General features: G+C 38.5%; 1 protein-coding gene across 7 annotated transcripts in view; it reads right to left on the reverse strand.

Annotated features, from left to right (window-relative positions):
- DOCK10 (dedicator of cytokinesis 10) overlaps positions 1-23,000 on the reverse strand; it is a 280,263-nt gene that overhangs the window by 181,160 nt on the left and 76,103 nt on the right. Inside the window, exon 2 of one of the 7 annotated variants that reach the window (XM_024243213.3) lies at positions 3,847-3,958. The exons of the other annotated variants lie outside the window; for them this stretch is intronic. Within the exon in view, the coding sequence (XP_024098981.2) occupies positions 3,847-3,951 (105 nt within the window). The 5' untranslated portion in view covers positions 3,952-3,958. The remainder of the gene's footprint in view (positions 1-3,846; positions 3,959-23,000) is intronic. 7 annotated transcript variants of the gene reach the window in all.

Genomic DNA, 23,000 nt, shown 5'->3' on the forward strand with positions numbered 1-23,000 from the left:
CACAATTTAGGAAGGAAATGATCTCTTTATTGACTTCCTTTGCACCAGAGATCATACTGAAGAATTTTAGTTAAAAAAAAGAATAAAATAAAAATAGAAAGGCAGTTAAAAAGAAAACCATCAACTGCAGACCACCACACACGTTTCAAAAATTAAGGGAAGTAGTTCCACTTGATGATCTAACACGTCAATTTCACTTTTCCTTAAGCTTTTCTCATAACACAGCTTTAGTCTCTCAATTGTATATTGTTTGTGATAAGTGGCATTTCTCAGACAATACATTTGAAAATTAGATTAATAAGGGAAACTTTCAAAACAACTAAAAATTCTACATAAAATATACAGCTTCAAATAGCATTTGAAAAAAACCCAGAATATTCAGAATAGTCAATCTGGGTCAAGAGGGTATAAAATTTGGTTTGCATAATTCTTAGGAAGTCACAGAGCTCTGGATAGGTATTTGAGATTACCGTAAAATTAAACCATTTCTAAACTTTCTTTCGATTAAGAAATGACTTGAGTTCAAGATCTACATAATCATTACAAAAACAGATATGATAAGTATCTGCAGCAATCACTTTTTTCTTCTTTCACTACAATTTATGAGTATATCCAAAAGTTTAAAAGACGTTATTGCTTTCTTCTTTAACTTTAGGTTTCATCTTCATTTGTTGGGCATTTTGTCAACTGAATTGCTCTTTCCCTTATCACTATTCAAATGAATAGGCTCTGAAGCCAATCTAGGGATGTTGGTTTAAGATTTTTTTTTTTTTTGAGATGGAGTCTTGCTCTGCCGCCCAGGCTGGAGTGCAGTGGCACGATCTAGGCTCGCTGCAACCTCTGCCTCGTGGGTTCAAGCGATTCTTCTGCCTCAGCCTCCCGAGTAGCTGGGACTACAGGCACGTGCCACCACAGCCGGCTAATTTTTTGTATTTTTAGTCGAGACGGGGTTTCACCGTGTTAGTCAGGATGGTCTCCATCTCCTGACCTTGTGATCTACCTGCCTCGGCCTCCCAAAGTGCTGGGATTACAGGCATGAGCAATCATGCCCAGCAGGTTTAGGTTTTAGAAAGCTTAGATGAATGTGCTTTCTATGGGCACAGTACAATGAGGCTGTGAGTGGGTTTCAGCTAAACTCTGCTTAGACTGGGTAGAAAAAAATCCATGGTGTTTCTGAAATAAACTGTATTGACACACAGAAAGATCTGGGACCACAAGCACTCAGCTTAATGCAGTTCAGAAATCTGTCTCCTGGGTGGTTCTGTTATCAAAAAAAGATTCCCAGGAGAAAAGCGTGACCTGTAGTCCAGTGACTTCAACTGCTGAAGTCACTAGAAAGACAATTTCAGTGTCCCTTTTCCTTTGTCCTTGGAAATGGAAATATTTTACTTAGTTTTAATAACACTACACGACACTTATAACTTTGGCAACACTTGTAACTGTTCAAGTTACTCAACACAACACTTGTAACTGTTCAGAATGCACAGTACCCAACTGAATTCTAATAAACAATCTTAACGCAGGATAGGTATTATTATGAGCATTTTACAGAAGAGGAAACTGGGGTTCAGAGTGATTTAAGTAACTTGCCCAAGGTCGTATAGATGGCAGGTGAGAGCGGCAGGGAGAATGACTTCCTCAAGATATCTATTTCAAATCCTAGTGTTCTAATTACTCATTTCACTTTCTTGGATTCCAAAATGAAAAGCACATCTCAGAATAATACTTAAGGATGGATCAAACAATCCTGCACTCAATACAAGAGACAACCTGTGAAAGTAGATATGCCTATCTTAGGCAGACCAAAAGCAGGCAACTGTAGCACGGACGTCCCCAGTGCCTTCTGTTGTCGAAGAAAGCTAATCACTGTATGAATGATCTTAATTAAATTTGAATGCATTGCTAACTGAATGCTGTGGGAAAATACCACGTCCTTACTGGCTGCTCTTCCCATAGTACTCAGTAGCAATACGTTCAAATTCAATTAAGATAATTCATAGAGTGATTAGCTTCATTATATGGTGAGACTCTGGGGACTGTCCTCTTGCCAACACTGTATGTGTGGTCTCGGTAAGATAGACATGTTCTTCTGTGCATTTTCTCTTTTAGTGGACACAAGAAGTAACTCTCAGGGTGACATAATCCATGCTACTTCTAAATTCCATTGAGATAAATACAGCAGGGAAATTATGTTTTGGGGACAAGACTCAAGTTAAAAATAATTTCAAACCAGGCAATATTTTGAAACAGTTATTCTCCTTAACAGGCTGACGAGGCTCTTTTGGAGTCAGTAGGGAAGATATATCTGACCAGTGGGGAGGAAGTGGTTAGGTCCAGGCTCTTATTTCTGACCAATGGGGAGAAAGAGGTCAGGTCCAGGACTCTGCATATTCCAGTTATGAAATACCCAGTGGAAAGATTAGAGCTATATTTAATGGGAACAAGGGTGGGGGCTCAACTACATGTATTCACCAACGGCAGACACACACTCCTGAGATAGACACTGAACAAACAACAACACAGTACCAACCCTCTGAGCAGACCTCTAATAAACTCTATTCATATCAAGTTACCATCAACTAATTGTTAGTATAAAGAGGGCCTCTATTCATTGAGAGGCAATGTACTTATTCACATTTATAAAGAGCCTATATATATATGCATGTGTGTGTGTGTGTGCATATATATATATAATATTTTTGAAAAGCCATCTCTGTTTCTATATTAAAGATGTTTCTATGAACAAAAAGATCTTTCACCCCTAGAACTGTGGTTTTCATATGGGTGATCAGTGATCACCCTCCCGGAGACGTTTAGCAATGTTTGGAGATGTTCTTGGTCGTCACAACTGGGGAGGGATTGCCACTAGCATTAAGTGGATAGAAGCCAGGAATTTGCTAACCATCCTACACGGTACGGGATAGCCCCCCACAGAAAAGAATTCTCAGACCCCAAATGACAATAGCGCTGAGGTTGAGAAACCCCACTCCGAAAAAGGCAAGCAAAGCCAGACCCACCATGTAAAATTAACATTCTTCTAAAATAAGCTACCCAGGAATATTGCTGTAGCCATTTAACATACCAAGTGGGCCCTTCACTTTACATGAAAGTTACTGAAGTGCTCTAACAATCAGCTCTGATATTCAACTATCAGTAGTTTATAGAACTGTAAAGTTCTATGCATTCTACAGTTTATAGATCTGTAAAGTTCTGTAATAAGTACAGGTTTTCAAGCTCTCATTTTGTTTGCAAACAATAAGGCAGAAATATTTTTAACAGCAAAACAAAACCAAATCTTTTTAACCTTTAAAACCTTTAAAAGTATCACTTTTTAAAGTCCTCCTTGGCTCTATTAATCAAATGCTTGTTTACTTTTTCTTTCATATTTTGGATTGCTCTTTCTAAGAATTTTAAAATAAATAATTAGTGGCATATGATAAAATAGAGCAATGACAATTTTTTAAAAACACAACTATATACATGTCATCAACTGAGTCCTTAGGCAATTAGAGGCTTTTCTTTAATAAAGAGAATAACTTCTTCAGAAATTTTAATTTGTACCATAATATTAAGATAACCTTAAATTCCAAATATTATAGTAATGTTTTAATGATTAAATTCTCTATTAATATATTTTAAAAGAGTTACATGCGGTTTGAGAACAGCGTGACTTCAAAAATAATGATGGAAGTAAAAGAGAATATTTAGGACCCAAATGGAATCTTCTGTTCCATATAAGACTTCACCCAGCAGCCTGTGCTAGAATACCACTGTAGAGCTAATCATTTTTGAAAGAAAGGATTGAAGGAAAGATGGAAAGCAAAACATTGACATTTGGATACCTACAGAACTAAATCTGTGGATTTCTTCTTGGTTTACTCTCCTCACGGTTCGTCTCTTCTTCCAAAATTCACTGGGCTCCCGTTTAAAAACCTTCCCTCGAAAACTCATCGTATTGCTGTAATTTGAGTCACAAAATATTTTAAAATATCAATGTCGTTAAACTCTTTTCTTCTGAAGTGTCACCAGGCTGAACAAATCTTTCTTCTTGGTAAAAAGGGAAATGCTCATGCTACATGAATGTAACTCAACAGAAAGGAAAGGAAAGCTGTCGAGTTACCACTTCCTGTGAGTAACTAACTACCAGCTGTTCAGATACTGCTTTTGTGCATATATCCTCCCTCTTCACCTGCAATAAAGCAACACAAAATGACTTTGGATGTTTAAGAGAATTGCTCACAGCTAAATAAACCACACGATGTAAAACCACCCATGGAAACAAATCAAGATCGGATTGAACAGTTAATTGACAACAGGGCTCCATGGCTGTCAAAACAGCCACCCGAACTTTATAATTCTGGTTAGACCCCAAAAGTCAACTGTAATAATATGGCTGAGGTCTGAGAATTGTGTTTAAAGCAATTGCTCTTGTTAAGTGTAGACTAAGTAAGTGATCTTCCTAGGGGAGTTCCCAAAGTGATTGCTTAGAGAACAAGAAGAAGATATTAGCATTTTTTGTATATTGGCTATCTAAATAAAGACATTATGCTTGACTATTATTTAATAGAATGCACACAGACATGGACTCCTTGAATCTGTATGTCAAATAGTTACAAAGAGCTACAGAGTTAGTTCCCTCATCTTTAGATCTTCAAGACCTTTCTCTGGGGCTAGTTAATTTAAAAGTGCAGTTCTCCCCTCAAACCCACCCAGATGCTCTTTCCTGTTTTGATTTTCTCCACCACAGTCACTGACATGTAACACAACTGTACAGTTTATTTATTTGTTTTACTCAGGGTCTGTCTTCCTGTACCGGGCTGTATGTTCCACGAGCATGCGATTTCGTTTCATTCACTGGGTCCTCAGTGATTAGAACACGTGGCACTCAAAAGGCTTTCAGTATATATTAATTAAATATATGTTGAATAAAGAATAAATGAGGGATTTACATTTATTATGCTTAACAATGAACCTTGTCTCATATATATATAGTGCTTTGAAATATTAGTTATTGATAAAAGCGATATAATTGATAAACAGATATACAATATAGGAGTATGTTCAGTTTTTTTCTACTAGGTGAGACAGAAATATTTGGAGGCCACAGGACTAGGCTGTTCTCTTTTCCCCAATAATAATTAGATTTAGCTGATAGGCACACATGTACCCCAGGCCTGAGCCATTCACCTCTCTCTACCTTGTCATGTAGTGATTTGTGCCAGACAGGGAAAAAGGGATTCTGATTATTCCTGTCTTAGCATGCAGACTGAGAAGACCTTCTTTTGAAACCAATCAGAAAAATATCATGATGTTATAAAATGACAGCTGGGGAGATAAATTATATCATTACTTCGTAATTGGATTAGTTAGGCAAACTAAGGATTCCACCGAGCAGAAGTCCATTGATCCCTGGTCATTCGATATTTAGAAATTCCACCATATGTCTTTAGTGCTAAACAGATTTCACCCTCAAAGTAACGCTTTGACATCTGACAGATGAACAGGTATATTATAGTACATACAGAATCTTCAGATTTATTATTTTTTCCTTATATGGTGTGATGAGAGTCTGACTCGGGATCACGTGATTTCCTGGGGTTAGATTATGTGTATATGTTGATGGCTAAAGATAGTATTTTATAATCCTTTTTAGATCATGAGCTCATTTTAAAATCTGATAAAAGCTATGAACCCACTCATCAGAAAAATATAAGAACTCAGAAAATGTGCATGCATGGTCAAGAGTCACAAACTTCTGAAAACCATCTGTGGATCCATCCAACAATGGTGCCTTAAATTTCTGAATCACAGTTTTAGAAGATGAACATACTGTCTTATAACAAAGCATTGAATAATCTTGAGAAACTCTTAAGTGACTTTCTGTCTGTCTAATATTCGCATCTATTTTGTCCTCTATTCCTCTTTAGGCGCCACAGTTCTTTATCCTAGAGTTCCTCCCACTTTTCAACTTCTGCAATATGAGAATGACTCATTTCTCCATTTCCTCAGCTGTTAATCATAGCTTCCTGAAATATTGGCAAAAAGAGGCATCACCCGGCAGCATATGGGGATGTCAGATAGACAGAGTCTGTGTTGATGCAAAGGAGGGGAAAATCCAGTAGCATGGCGTGGAGTGTTCCATGGGATGGCACCGTTGGGCCCTCTACGGGCTTTCTTCTCCTTGTTTCTAGACCAAGCCTGTTTCTCAACCATTCTATGAGACACTCCACACCATTCCAACACATTTCTTTTCTGCTTTAGTTTTAGAAACATATTGTTAATCAAAAGTCCTAGCTAGGACAATGGGCAAGAACCAGTAATAAGGAGCAATCAGAGATTTGTTGGCTTAGTTACAAGGAGACGCCTCCAAGTTCATTAGAAAGGAAATCCAAGACCAATAAATCATCAGAATTAAGTACTGTACTCAAGACATCACTGAACTTTGTGAGAAAAATAAAACATCTTTCCTAGTTTTAAGAAGCTTGTATCCTACAGAGGAGTTGAAGGAGTCTGGGGAAGCTTTATAGAAAAGATATCTCTAAGGTAGGCTTTGAATAATAGGTGGGAATCAAAGAGATGAATGCAGAGGAAAGCGTCCTACTGGAAAGGAAATGTAGCAGAGGGGAGGCATCAAGGTAGAATGATTAAAATTACAGAATCATCTGGGATTCAAATCCTGGATCCATCACTTCCTAACTGTGTGTCCTTTGGCCAATCACTCACCCTTTCCAGGCCTCAGTTTTCTCATCTGTAAAATAGGGATAGCATAGTCACTACCTTATAGGTTTGTGATGAGGATAAATAAAATGACATCTTAAAAATATCAACACATTGCCTTGCCTGGTACATAGTACGTACGCATAACTATTAGTTACAACAAAGGCAAAAAGGCAGGCCAAAGCAGAATATTTAAGAAAAAATTAGAAATCTGCCTGTCTACTGCCCAGGGTTAAATAGGAGAGGAGAGATAGAATCAATTGAAGGTAGAAGTCAGGAGCTAGTTAATGGAAGGCTTTGAATGCCAAGATAAGGAAAAGTTTCCACTGTATCCTGAAATCATGAGGAACCACTAAAGGATTTTTGAATTATAATTACAATAGTGCTTTAGAAAGATTCATTTGGTGGCTACATGCAGGCTGAATTGCAGAGAATTTGATCCAGAGATGGTTTGCATTAATCCAGATATTAACATAGGGTGGTGGAATACAGAAAATTAGGCAACAGAAACATAACCATACATTTCAGGGAAATTATAAAGATCTAGCAATTAAATAAAAAATGAGAGCTGAAATTTACTGAGCAAGTACTACGTGCTGGATGCTGGTCTAAATTTTTTATGGAACCTATTTAAACCATCCAACAACCCTGTGAGGTAAGTATTGTTATCATTGTTTTCACCACTCCAGTTTTACAGAGGAATATTTGGGTTCTGGAGAAATTAAGCAATTGGCCCAAAGTCAGTAGCAGAGCTGGGATGTAAACCCAGGGGGTCCAGCTACTGAGTCCACCGTCTTAGCCAGAAGGGAAGTTCAAAGATGCCAGGTTTCTGACTGGCCATGAAGGAGATGGATAATATGAGTGAGGGAAAAAGGGTGGTAAGAAGGGAGGTTTTCCCCGCTTTATTTAATGTGCAATGATGATTTAGACATGTTGAATGTTCCATCCAGAAGATCATCAAAAGGGAAAGTCCAGCTGTTATATGTGTGCCTAGAATTTAAGAAGAAGTTAGGACTGGAGACGTGGAGCAGAAAGTCATGAAAAGAACTAAATTTAAAAGTCTAAAAACAAACTGAATTTTTGGAGAACAGATTAACAGAATTAAGAACACAGTCTTAAAGTTCCTTTACATATGGTAGATGGAAGGCAATTCAGGAAACACTGAGAAGGCATAGAGATAAAAGGGGAAACTACAGAGGCATTACAGAGCCTCAATGTCCTGGACACGTGAGGTTAAGGAAGATGGTGCATGGCATCTGGACAGAGATGGATGTAGGGCCTGGCAATGTCTAAAAAGATTCAGTGTGAGAGATAGACAGGCTGAAAACTAAGGACCTTGCAGTTTTGGATCTAGACATACTTGTGCTTAAATCTTCAGCTATTAGATAACGTCCAGCAAGGTATCTGACTTATCTCTGCCTAACTCTTATATGTAAGAATAGAGCAATTAGTATATAGCTTATAGGGTTGCTGTGAAACAATATATGTGAGTCCCTGGAGTTGAGAACAAAATACATACATGTGTATGTATAATGGCTAAGATTCCTATCTGTGTATATACATAAACTATTATTATTGAACATAATGGGTATTTGTCATTTCTTATGTAAGTATGTATTTATGTACATACATATATATGCATGCATATATGTATATACAAAATGCACAATCTCACACATTCTTATATAAGAATTCAAAGTCTGGTCCCATGGTGTCCAGTCAGAAAGGAAGTTTGTCATTTTTAATAGAGAAGAGTCTAGATGTTTGGAAATTAAGTAAGATGGGACACTTAACCATGATTTAGAGACATGGGAATTTGAATGCTAAGATGTCAGAAACCTAAGAAAAAGTTCTGGCAATCTGTATTAGTTTTCTATTGCCACTGTAACAAACTGCCACACATTTAGTGGCTTAAATCAACCTCCATTTATGATCTGTTTTCATGGGTCAGAAATCTGCATTCAGTGCGGCTCAGCTGATTCTCTGCTTGGAGAACCACAAGACTTAAACCTAAGTGTCAACAGGGTGGTATCCCTTTCTGGAGGCTCCAGGGGAGAAGCAGTTTTCAGACACATGCAAGGTTGTTGGCAAAATTTATTCCTTACAGTTATAGGACTGAGGTGGCCATTTATTTGCTGTCTGTCAGCCAGGGGTTATTCTTAGCTTTCAGAGGCCACCCGCATCCCTTGACTCAAGGACCCTTTCTAAACCAGAAATAGCCAGCTGAATCCCTCACACTTTGAATCTAACTTCTCCTTTTGCCTCATCTTCCTAACATATCTTTTCTTCTGTATCTCTCTGCTACAGCCAGGGAAAAAAGCCTTGGCTTTCAGGGCCACATGTGATCAGACCAGGACAATCCGGAATCATTTCTCTACTTTAAGGCCACCAGATGATCAACCTTAATTTATGACTGCAAAGTCCCTTCACAGCTGTACGAAGATTCATGTTTGAATCATCAGGGAGTCTGGAGGGGACATCTTTAAGATACCATCTACTACAGTCTTACTCTTGAATTTTGTATGTGTGTGTTTTAATTTTAACATCAAGGATGTACTGTGAAGAAGGTGTAGATGAGAAAGACACTTGGCCTTTGGTTGTGGTTTCCACTGACCACTGAGATCCAGGTTGCAATGGGCCTAAGAAATGAGTGGGAGGAAATGGAAAACTGGCTTCTAGATCATTTACTGGAAAATACTGGCAGTGAAATACAGGTGAGAAATCGAAATAAAGGTGAGAAGTTGAATGGCACAGGAGAGCTCAACAAAGTTGGAAGAAAGGAAGAAAAACAACGGTGGAGGAAAGGCAGAAAACAAAGTCAATAGACTATGCGAAAGTCCTCTTTAAATGCTCAATTATGTTATGTTTTAACATGCTCAATTCTAATTATTTTCAATTAGTTAGGCTATCCAATCTGGAAATGGCATCATCGCTGAATGTAAGCAACCAGGGGGCAGAAACCTGGCTTTCATTGACAATGCATTTGAATCCATTCCATTAAAATGGCCCCAAAAGTAACATTAGGAATTTAGAGTAACTAGAAACATAGTCGTTAAGATTTAGACACATGTACATGATGACAGGATTCGCAAGTCCTAAACTGAGCAATTGGTATGGCACCTCCTATTCATTTCTTCCCACTTTAGTTATTACATCCTTATTACATCTTATCTTTATTCCAAGTTTTTTAACCTGTTGAGCTTTTTGGCATTTGCTGTTGATTACTTCTTCATTATCGCAGAATGCTTGGATAATTCATTTTATTTTTTTCTCTTCTATTTCCAATAGATTTCCCCATTTGCCTGTAGGTTAGTTTGCTGCACAGCCTTTCTGTCATAGGAAAAACAAGGCTGGTCCACGGTGCATCTGCAGGCTCAGCTCAACCAGTGTACACCCTGCTTAAAGGAAGTAAAGCAGCAAGTAACTACTTCCTCCTTCACTGTGGTCTCCCTGAGCCTCAGCCCTGCAGAAGAGCTCTTAAAGTTAGTGGTACTCAGGCTCACTGCTTCCAGCTAGAAAGGTCAACCCAATTGAGCAGCTCCAAGTTACCAATGAGAGTAGACTTGTCTGGGGGGGTTTAAATGAACACGACAAAACCTCATATTTCTAAATGTAGAGTTTTCAAAGTGGACAATGTCTGTGAAATATAGGTTGGGGCAAAGGTAACTGCGGTTTTTGCGATCATTTTTAAAATAGTGGTTTTTAAAAACGGCGCTGTTAAAAATGATGGCAAAAACCACAATTACCTTTGTGCCAGTATAACAGTATATTTAGAAATTTCATGGAAAATAAAGGGTGCTGTGCACATGAGTGAGAATGTAGATGAGCCAACAATAAAAGAGACTGCAGTTTGTGAGTGTGTGGTGCATGTGGGAGTCTGTGTGTGCACAGTGTGTGTGTGTGATGCATGCTTATTGTGTGTGTGGGGTAGACGATGTGTGCTTGCTGTGTATGTCTGTACATGTATATAGGCATAAAATTATCTTGATTGTATCAAAATAATATAGTACTCCAATCACAGCCTTTCAGACAGGTATAAAGTTGTAATATTTGTTCAGAGTACTGAATTTCAATAGGTTAGAAGATGAAAATTCTCATTTAGGGAATTTTCTCATCAAATCAGAATTTGATGGGAGAGGGGTTTGAGTAGGTAAGAAATTCATTTCTTACAGAGTTTACTGAGCCCATCTTAGAATCTAATAGCAAACAGTGAAGGAGTTATACTTTTTCAATAGTGGACTTCATCACTGGTCAGAGATATCAATTTCCAGAAAAAAATTATAGTCCAGAGGTATGTATATATCTTACCAATAAGTATCTTAGTGTGATATTTAGAAAATAAAAAACACTGATTTTAGAGTTTATTCTTTTCTGAATTTCCTGTTGGGCATTTAGTTAATCACCCTTTTTGAAGTTTTTGAAATTTTTTTGCTAAAGGCATCCAACTGTCTTTAAGAAGTCATGTGTATTTTAATATTTCCAGCTTCAGCCTGCTCTGCTGTTGAAAATGGGAAATCTCTAAGGGACAAAGATTTATTCTTATGGAGACAAAACTCTAACTCACATGCCCTTGCCTCCATTCTTACAAGCCAGGGCATAACAATAATGACAATGACAACAACAAAAATACCACAGCTAGCTCATAGCATTTCTAAACATGTTTCATACAAATATATATGGCTGGATTGATAATGCTCTTTACAAAGGCATGCAGCTAATTCTCACCTAGAATACAGTGTTCTTTTCCTATTATAAAGTTATCAACTCCAAAGCAATATATTTTTCATTATACTATTATTCCTCTACCTTTTAAAGAAAATGAAAAGCATTCCAAGCTGAAGCAGATTTCTTCCACAAACGATCAGGTGAAGACACACAAATATAGCCTCCAAGAAGATGAGGCTGAGGAGATCTGAATCAATGCAGTTATCTTTTATCTTATAGGGACTGTTCTCCAGTTGCGTTTTCCCTAGAGACAGAGGTATCCCGTCTGCTTGCTGGCTTGGATCCTACTCCAGCTTCCCACTACTGGCAAAGTTAACTACAGACAAATGTTATTCCCTTTAAAATAAAACAAGCACCTAAAATTGCCCTCCTGTAGCCATTCCAACTGCTCATTACCTTGCTTTCAATATGAATGTCACTCACTGTTTGAAAATTACCCTGAAAAGCACATTGTATGTAAGTTTTGTGGGGAGACCAAGGTCTTTCAAATCTGTAAAGCTCTAATGGAAAAATTGGTCAATTTATGGAATATCAGCATTACATATGCTTTATTCTTGTGGCTGTCTTTTACTGCAGAAGGATTTGTCTTTATAAATGGAAGGCAATAAAGCATTATTACCTAAGCAATTTTGAGAAGGAAACTAATTGTCATGTAAATGCCAATTACTGAGTGTGAAGGCAACCAGATATTTAGACCAACAATCTATTGCTAGTGGATCAGATTGTTAGCCTAGGTACAATCTCTGCAACCCAGTCGACTCCACAAACCACTTCTTTAATGGCACTGTAATGCATTTGTGTCTTTTAAGGCCTCCACCAGGAGATAAAGCTAATACAATACTTTGATTTAAGTGTTTAATGCCTTGCATTGTGGAAGTTGGAGAATAATGGTAGGGTCTTGGGTTTGCAATCAAGAGCTTTCTTTGTGTTTTGCAGATAATTAATTGTTGGATTTCCTTTATTTAGCTGTGCACACTGCAGTAAATTCTTGACATTTTGATGTCCAGTAGTTAAGGTCCCCAATTAAAGGGCAAATTAACCTCTGGGTATGTGTTCTGCACCTCACTAGGTAAACAAGAAGAACTGAAATAGCAGAGAAACAAGAATTGGATGCCTCTCATAAGGGCACCCATACCTATTTAATCTAGTTTATGAGAATGACTCCCTGTCAAACATTGTTCGTGTCTGTCCAGTGCCAGGAATCAATGATAAAGAGAGAATTAGAACAGACTACACACAGTCCATGTGGGGAGATGATGGTACACATAAAACACAAAAGGCAGAAACGAAGTGACAAATGAAGAATATGGGTTGCAGCATCTGAAAACAAAGGAGAACATTGTGTTGGCCAAGGTGAAGCAGGATTTCTTCATACAAGCACTGAGACTTGATTTGGGACCTAGACTTTGAAAGTTACTACTATAACCCCAAGAGAAGAGACTCTCCAGTGTTTGTAAGAATCACATGGATAAGTTGTTAAAAATGTGGATTCCTCGACCCTATCTGGGAGCTCAGTAGCTCTCATTGGAGGGGGGTTTAGTAATCTGGCTTTATAAAGACCATCCATTGGCAGGCACGGTGGCTCATGCCTGTAATCCCAGAACTTCGGGAGGCCAAGGTGGGTGGTTCATTTGAGGTCAGGAGTTCGAAAGCAGCTTGGCCAACGTGGTGAAACCCTGTCTCTACTAAAAATACAAAAATGAGCTGGGCATGGTGGCACACACCTGTAATCCCAGCTACTCAGGAGCCTGGGTCAGGAGAATCACTTGAACCTTGGAGGTGGAGGTTGCAGTGAGCCGAGACTGCACCACTGCGCTCCAGCCTGGGCAACAGGGCGAGACACTACCTCAGAAAAAAAAAAAATACAGCATCTAAGTGATGCCTGTTAAAGACACTACACAGACCACACTTTGAGAAACAATGCCTCAGAAACTGGCTCACCTAATAGTTTTCTTAAGCAGAAAATCATATAATAGTGCCCTCTGTGGCACTATCTCCCAATGCAAACTATTTTTATACTGCACTGAGGTCTCATTTATAAAATCAAGTATTCTCTTTTCCTAATGTATACTCAGTCAGGTGGAATTAACTAACCAGCTGGATCACGCTGCATGTTTGGGAAATGGAGGAGAAAACCCTGGAATAAAGCCAGCCTCTTCACTGGCCACCAGCCTCTTCACTGGCCACTACTCTGCTTGGAATTTGTAAACCTGGTCATGCTTGTCATGTCCCTCAGGTATTGTCTAAATCAGGGTTTCTCAAACTCAGCACTATTGACATCTTGGACCTGATCATTTGTTGTTTGTGTGTGGGGGTATCCCTTGTATTGCAGGATGTTTTGTAGCATCCCTGGGTGGCCTCTACCCATGGATGCCAGCAGCAAACTCCCCACCCTCTGCTGTGCCCATCTGTGATAGCCAATGAGGTCTTCAGACGTTGCCAAAACTTCTTGGGGGAGGGCGGGGAAAAATCTCTCCCCAACCCTAGGTCTAAATCTAGTATTTAGTTTTTTCTTTCCCCCCGCCCCCCTTTTTTTTTCGGAGACAAGGTCTCATGCTGTCACCCAGGCTGGAGTGCAGTGATGTGATCATAGCTCACTGCAAACTTGAACTCTTGGGCTCAAATGATTCTCTTGCCTCAGCCTCCTGAGTAGCTGGGATTACAAGCATGTGTCATCACACCTTTTCTCATTTTAATTTTTTCCGAGGTGGGGTCTTGCTATGTTGCCCAATCTAGTCTAGAACTTCTGGTTTTAAGAGATCCTCTCACCTCAGCTTCCTGAGTAGCTGAGATTACTGGTGTGAGCCACCAAATCCAGTATTTCCTTGATGATGGCTTTCAGGGCCAGGAATCTCCTGGCAGATGGTGGAGATTTCTCTTTGGACCAGAGTTAGTACCTCTTGAAAGCTGAGCTGACTTGCTTGGAAGAACCTCAGACCTACTGTCCTTCAAATCAGTGCCCTCTTTCACTTCTTCAGATGTCTCAAAACCCCACTATTCAAATTAGTGCATAAGCCTAGGTTTCTGTTTCTGTTCTGGGACGTTTCTATTAAAATGCAGCTTCACTTGCCTGGAAAAGCTACAAACCCATTATAATCTTCAATAACTTAGAATAATATCTCAGAAGAGGCAAGCTGGTCACCTAGGCAAAGACCCAAGGAATTGGGGATGAGGATACACGTTTCAAGCATGAAAGCATGTCGTTGGCAGTGTGGTGTTGGCCACTGTGGGTAAGACCACTGTGCTGGCCTTCCCACTTACTTGCTGGGTACCTCTGGGCGACTTCCCTAACCTCTCTGGAAATGAGTTTCCTTATCTGCAAAATAAAGATAACCACAGTATCTACTTTATTAGATGTTGTGAGGCTTATTAATAGAATATTGGTGAAGTGCTTCGCGCCATGTGTGGAATATAATAAAATGCTCAGTGGATGTCAGTTGTAAGTTTGATTATAAAGTAATTGTGTTGAGGTCATCTTGAGCTGGGCTGCTACAGTGTATGGTTTATGAGTGCAGGATGATCCTAGCTGCTCATGCATTGAGCATTAGGAGGAGGAGCTCTGGGCATAAAAAGGGCACCAGCTCCGGGCACAAAAAGGGCACCTTGAAAGTGGCAGTGAAAGGAACAGGATGCTTCAGAAAGGAAGGGAGTAGCCAGAAGACCACTTGGTTTGGATAAGGATAATTAGGTTAAATAGCCTCTCTTCCCTTGCACACTCACTCCTTCCACAACTGACCTCTTTGTGCTTATTGTGTCTTGCAACACTGGCTATTTCATTTTTAAATCCCCTCTGTGCACAACTACAAAAGGTTCCAATTATCCTATTTCTGTCATCTCCCTTCATCCCACAAAGAAGACTCAAATGCCAAGGAAGTTAAGAAAGCCAAGTTTTAACCAATATCATATGCTTAAAAAAAAAAAACAAAACTTTTCATGGTTACTTTTCTGTCTAAGCCGGACTGTAAATTCCCAGAGCAATAAACAGTATCCTCTTTATGTTTCAATGGTGCGGGGTCTCCTACTGGCATGTGGCAAATACCAACATTATAATTACCAATTTGATGTTGTGAACAGCAGAAAAGAGTATTGCACTTTGTTTTCCCCCCGTCTTCCTCTTTTTCCTTTGAATAAATTTCCAAGGCCACTGAAAGGTATTAAAGTACACTGACAAAGAGACATTTAATCTGACTTTGTTCTCTTTTGCAAGGGTATCATAGATTGGGAAGGAGATCTGCTACCTAGACTGCATCAAAAGATCTTTGGCAGCATTTAAAATTGGCATCCTTCTTGCTTTGGTTGGCATTAGGGAACATATTTTCAGGAAACAGTTCTGAATTTGTGTTGACTTCTTCTTTCTCACTGCCCATAACTACAGAGTGGAGACTGCCATGGTGAGCCATTTCTTTTTTCCTTTTAGGCAGAGTGCATCTCACTGCGTTCACAGTGAGGAGAGCATTGGATGGCATCAGGGAGCCTGTATTCGACATCTATCGCTGATGGGTTGAGTGACCTCAGGCAAAACAGTAACCTTTCTGGACTTCTTGTCCTGAAGCTTTTTTTTTAAAAACTCTAAACTTCTATGTTTGTGTGTTTTTAAATAAAACAACTTGTATCAGCCATTTCCAGGTAAACCTATAACTGGACCCCCAAAAATAAGCCTTTATTATTTGCTTTTTTTTTTTTTTTTTACCTCAAGTACCACTTAGGCAAGAAAAATGATTTTTCAATCAGAGCTCCTCTTTTTCCACATTTAGTCCAGATGATGCACCCAAAAAGATGCTACTGTCTCTCATTCCCTGCTCTCAGGTGGATTCTACTTCAGAAGGAAACAGCTGTGCCTTCGCACTAGATGACATTGCTCTTGATATGATTTGTAAATAAAGTGCTGGAAATAATTTTGGGGCTGTTTTCACACCCACTTAATTTATTGATAATATCTTGCTTAAATCTGAATATTCAGTTATGTATTTTTAACATCTCATTACTTTTGCCTTGAATACAGCTGCAAAACAGAAGCCGACACTGGGAAACCCTTCCTTTCCAACAGGCCTGATGTTCAGTTTTGTCCCCCTCTGCTCTTTGGGTTGACTTCAGTAGTCATTGCCAAGACTGAGTCTTTGTATAAGAGGCTGAGCTTTTCATCTGCTGGAGAAAAAGGCAGAGTCAATATGGGTGTGACATATGCAGTCCTCCTTGTTGTGGAAATTGTACCTTGATTTTCCTATAGGGAACACCTCCTCTATCCCCTCACCTTCCAGAGCACATCAAACAAGGTGACCTGACCCCACCTCCACCAATCAGATTGTTCCTTCTCTGAACTTGAACCTTGAGAGGAATGATCTATAAACGCAGAAAACAGCCATGATTTATACCAAAGACAGTGTCTTGAATGCTGCACATTTATTATCATTATTATAATTATTATTGTTATTCCTATTGTTCCTGGGTTCCTGCTCCCGCCTGTGCTTACTGAGGTCTCTTGCTGAGCTCTTCCTCCAGTCTGAGGGGCTTCCCCCACCTGCACTCTTTATTTTCCTTGACCTAGCTAAGGTCATTTTCTTTTTGCAACCATACAACTATTTGCAACCACATGTTTATTTACACTGTAAATGGGTACAGATATTGTGCTAAGTATTCAGGATAACCAGAAGAATAAAATAACTTATTTGTCTTTACAGAGCTTAGAGGAGATGTTTTGGCAGGTGCTGTGATGAGAGATTTGCATCAGAAAGTACTAAAAGTCAAACAAAGGAAAATTTCATTATCATTTCCTCCATATGTCCTTTCAAGGGCCAAAAAGCAAACCAACTAGATGCTCATTCCCTTTCCTTCTAAATACTGTTCCATGCAACTTTATCATGATTTTACTAACATCATCATCCACCAAGGTGATAAAATTGGAAACTTGGTAGTCATTTTCAACTTCCCTTATCCCTTATGCGCACAATGAACCCATCACCAAATTCTAATGATTGTATATTTTCTTGTAATCCTCGTTGCAGCAACTTTCCTTGTGAAAGCCAGGTCTGATCAGGTTATTCCCAACTCGGAAGCCTTGAGTAGCATCCTCTCTTGTCAATATCAGTGTTTCCCCAACTGTATTCTAGAGCTTCACAACATGTTAGCCAGGATTACAGAGAAGAGATTTACAATGGCAACCAAACTTGAGAAATGCTGCATTGAACAAAGCTAAACTGACCTTCTCACTGCAGAATTCCTCAGAGCTCTAATTCCCATTGTGTAACACAACTCTCTCTCCAGTCTGTAGTATGTGATATTTCCCATGCTTATTTTTGCATAGGCAGCATTTTCTTTTCTTTTCTTTCTTTCTTTCTTTCTTTTTTTTTTTTTTTTTTTTGAGACGGAGTCTCGCTCTGTTGCCAGGCTGGAGTGCAGTGGTGCGATCTCAGCTCACTGCAACCTCTGCCTCCTGGGTTCAAGCAATTCTGCCTCAGCCTCCTGAGTAGTAGCTGGGACTACAGATGCCCACCACCATGCCCAGCTAATTTTTGTATTTTTAGTAGAGACAAGGTTTCACCATGTTGGTCAGGATTGTCTCGATCTTTCCACCTCGTGATCTGCCTGCCTCGGCCTCCCAAAGTGCTGGGATTACAGGTGTGAGCCACTGCGCCCGGCCACATAGCAGCATTTTCTTAGAGGGCACTTCTTATTTTGTGTCACACAGTTTGGGAAATGATCTGTGCAACTGGGACACAGTGAGAAAACTAGTGAGATAGAATTTCAAATTTTTTAGCATAAGAAGATGTCAGTGACATCTTCTCCAGGGGGAACAGGAATTGCAGGAGTTTATTGAAAAGCCATGAAAATCTGAACTAGGGCAGATGCCAGGTTGCGTTGGTGCTAAAACAAAGAATTGACAGCATGGTGGCTGGCTGACAGGCTTCAGGGCAAGACCTCTGCACCTGTCCCAATTTTGGTCTGTTCCTTCTCTGAAATGAACCCCAGCTAAATCACTCATCTCTACCAGGAATCATTTTTTCATAGCAGTTTGGCCAAGATACTTGTGCCCATCAGTTAGGGGAATGCATAACTTAAATAAATACTTCCAGTTATTTTCTGAGATTGGACAAAAATTGACACATAATTAGGTATGTAGCATTGGGTTCACTGGGTTTCTGTGAAATCTCAGCACAATAGAGTGAGGCATGAACAAATTTTCATGGTTGTATAGTAAGCACTAAATAAGCACTGGAGTCAGCATGGAAAATAATTTATGACTCAGTTAAGGGGAAATATGGAACATGAGAGTCCACTGTCTACCCACTTTCTTCAATAACCGGTGATATCTCTGGTCTGCTTTGTAAACAGATTTCTAAAAGTATTTGTTGCTTTTGATGCATTAGTACTCACATCTCCTACTTGCATTATGTTGCTGAAAATTAAATTAGGTGTCAGATATTTATTACCACATTCCCCTTGTACTGTTTTACAGTCGAGAAAAGATAGTCTGACTTGTGACTATTCAATTATACCTGTGGAAATCTTTCTGAATTAGGAGCCAGAATGCACGTTTCTCAAAGTCAAAAATATAGTCTTTAATTCTACATTTACATTAACAGTAAAATCATTTTCCACTCATATCAGCCAAGTATATTATAATGGATTGCAGACATTATAGTTCTCACTCGTACCTTGAAGTTGGAATACTGAATTAAAGTGAAACCCTAATGAAAATTTAAAAGAGAATAACAATTAGGCAGCCTAGGATTCAAGTTAGTCCCACAGTTGTATTTTTTTCTGCCAAAAAATGTTTTAAGGTATATGAATTTGTTGCCAGCATTTAACAATTGGGAGATTTTTGTACATAAGCCTTGGTTACTAGTTTTTTGTTTGAAAAATTCGAGATCTGACCATACTGATCCCACCTTTTGACCTGGAAACTGTTGTCCAAGCTGAGCGGTGGCTAAACCCTCTGGATAGGCCATGCCTGCCCCAGTTTGCTATGCTACCCACCAATCTGATTTGACCCCTTGTCTAGCCTGCTTCACTTATTCCCTTCGTGGCCTGGTGGCATGGAGTCTGGAACCCGTAAGGGTTTCACATTTAAGACCATGTCTTTTGGGAAGAATATTGTGACTGAGACTCTGATCTAAGCCTTGTCTGATGCCTCTACATTAGACAACAATCCTAAGGATTTCTACTGCTGATATATTCGCAGTTAATACAGGTCTGCAATAGATCAATAGTTTACTCATGAAGATTTCTCAAATGTGAATCATGTGCCAAAATTTTGAAGGTAGTAATAAAATTGTGTTTCTGTTCTGTCTAACTAGAATGTCCTCTCCTTAAATGTATGGGACGAGAGAATATTTCTTGTATTGGTTAAGCCATAGTAATCATTAAATTGCACCAAATTTCTTCTTTAATTTAAAAGAATAAAAACCATTTTGAGGCAGAGTCAGCTCATGTGAGAAATCAGTGTGGCAATTAATGGTATGGCTCAAAGCCTCTTCATGTAAATGACGAGAACGTGATGCTAAGCAAAACTTCTAAGAAGTGACAGAGATTTATTTTAAAGGGGAAGTAAACAGTTTTCAAGTAGTAATTTTATATTAAGAACGAAAGACACATAAGGACTTTAACATGAAAGTTAAAGTTACTCGAATTTAAAATTTTCAATTACTTGTCTTTCACAATTTAAGAAAAGGTGGATGCAATGTCAGATTCTCATTGATGTTCTTCATCTATTTCTTCATTATCTACATTTTACATTACTTTTTCTTGCAAAGGGAAGAATTTGATATACAGTCCAACTGACTATTGGAACAAGAAAGCTAACCTACAATCACATGTTTTCACAATTTGGTCTAAAATTTTTTTTTTTTTTTTACAAAAGAGTCATTTCTTACAGGTTATATTTTCAAAATACCTATTTAAAACTTTATGTTTGAAAGGAGAAATAAAATACAGGATGCGGAGGGTGTTAGCACAGGTGAGACGTCTTATGTGTTTTCCTTGGTGAAATTTAGATGACTGTATTTAAGTGGATGTAATAAAAATATGTCATAGAATTTAAAGTGAATTAGAACAACTATAAATAATAAGCTGCTGTAATAATAAAAGATACTTGATGATTGGTTAAAATGTAATGTGTTGTTCATTTTCCAAATGCAAACGATTCTTTAATATAGCTTGATCTTAAAATAACAAACTTCCTTGAAAGAGATACCACCTGACTCATCAGTAATTCCTTATTGAGGGCTTAAAGAGGCACAGGAACCATGGACCCTGGAATAAAATATGATTTTTCTACAGCTTTAAGTCCTGGCCTTTAAGTATGTGTTCTTTCTTTCTTCTTTTCTTTTTTCTTTTCTTTTCTTTTTTTTTTTAATAGAGACACAGTCTCGCCCCATCACCCAGTCTGGAGTTCAGTGGCATCATTATAGCTCACTGCAGCCTCGAACTCCTGGGCTCAACCCATCTGCCCATCTTGGCCTTCCAAAATGCTGAGACTACAGGTGTAAGGCACCATGCCTGGCCTGGCCTTTGAATATTTCTAAGAAAAGGTGATGACTGGTGTTGAATATTACCAAATTAATGTTAAATTTCACCTTTCGGTAACATGCCCTCAAAAATACAGATCTCCTTTACTTCTTTTTCTTTCTCTTCTTTCTTTGGCCACTGAACCTCGAAAGGGGAGAACAGTCCGGTTATAAGAACCCATACTTCAAGGACAAAAGACATTCTTTTGAGAGAATGATTCACAATGGCTACGGGTGGAGACATAGGACAATGTGTTGTCCACTAAACTACTAAGTTATTTCTAGTATGGATGTCCGTAGCAAACATACTTCTCTTTGATGGTTTATGTCAATACCACCATATCAAATAAAAAAGAAATTCTTTTGGTAGAAGTCAAGAACTCTCATTAATCAACTTTTCCATTGTTTGCAAAAATATCAGCGATGAATAGGGTTGATTTTAGAAAATAATTACATTGTGTATCTCATGAGGCACATTTTTCCAAAAACATAATCATTCAGCCTTTTTGGTGTATTGAACAAATAGCTTATTCGATGGGAAATGCCTTAACTTCATAGTGTGTGCAAAGTTCAAGGAGGTTTGGTGATAATCCTAAAAATGCCCAGATTTCATGTTGTGTCAGACAGGGAGCAGAGCCTGGCAGGTAGGAAAAGTACCCATTTTCTGACTGAATGCCCAACAGTAGGCATTCTTGGGCACCCTTTCAAGGTCAATGTTCCTACACAAGATGGTCTGCAGTTAATTTTCTGCCTTTATCTCTGAGTATGATTCTGTATATAGTCTATGATACAATCCTTCTTGGGTGGATTCTTGTCTTCTTTATCCCTCTGTTGAAACCTCATGGCACTTCTCTTTGTGCTTTTCTTGTGGAAATTATCTTATTTCCCTTTAGATTGTATTCACTTAATACAGGCCAAATGCCTTATTGTGATATCTTCTTAAATACACAGATAGTAGCTTAATTACCTTTCTATCGTTTAGAGAGCTTAGTGTCAGAACTTGAATATAGCAGGTGCTCCATAATTATTAACAACTTAACTGGCTTCCCTAAAACTTCTATATAGCATAAAATACTGGTTAAGCCTAAAATACTCTTTCTTGAGAATTTATTTGAAAATTGTTAAAAAAAAGTAACTTAAATTTTACCCATTTATGTAGGAAGAGTCGGAAGGCATTATATAAAACTCTGTATTTTTCTTCTCACAGTATTATTTTTGGGGAAATAAATTTCAATTCAACCATGTCTCTTATATACAAAAATGTACTTTTCAAAGAGCCATGTTTAAGTGCTGGGAGAAATGCTACTTTGGGAAATTGGAATGTATTATTAATCACATTTCTGTGGCTTCCAGTGAATGTAATTACTTACTATCTATAGCAGAATGGAACTAATTGATTAACATTCTCCTATAAACATGCAAGTGGGCACAACAGACTCTCTGACGCCTTCATATATTTGGCAAACATTACAGAGCGTGCAGCCTATACACCATCCACTCTTAGCCCTCTCATTCCCTCCAATTTGATTTGAAAGACTTTTCTGAAGGGCCTGCATATTCTTGATACTTAAAAATCATATCGGCAACTAGGAAAGCACAGTTGGATGGTGCCCCTCCCCAACTGTGGCCCTTGATTGTCGCCTTACCCTCCCTATAGAGAGATAACCTTATTTGAAAATAATGGCCTCTTTGCATTAGCATGATACAACACAGGCTGTTTTGAATATACAAAATAACCATCACCAAATGCTTCATGGCCTGTTAAGATTTATATAAATAAGACTGACTTTCTTCTTTTATGCATGCGTAAATCCCAAAATATAATTTTCAGGTCAACAAAAGGGAGATGTTTGCTTTATCACTATTTTCTAGAAATCTCAAGTCTTTATTTCCTCCTTCTGGAAGTCAGTAAGACTACTAGTGTCAATATGCGAATCATAAAACAGATCACATAGCCTTTAAATCTCAGTTGTTATCACACAGCATCCCTGAGAAAGAGGGGAATAACTCTCATTTTAAGATGTTGAAAAATACTAAGTGTGACAAAGAGTATAA

Source organism: Pongo abelii, chromosome 11 (genome assembly GCF_028885655.2).
Source record: "Pongo abelii isolate AG06213 chromosome 11, NHGRI_mPonAbe1-v2.0_pri, whole genome shotgun sequence".
NCBI classification, from domain to species: Eukaryota; Metazoa; Chordata; class Mammalia; order Primates; family Hominidae; genus Pongo; species Pongo abelii.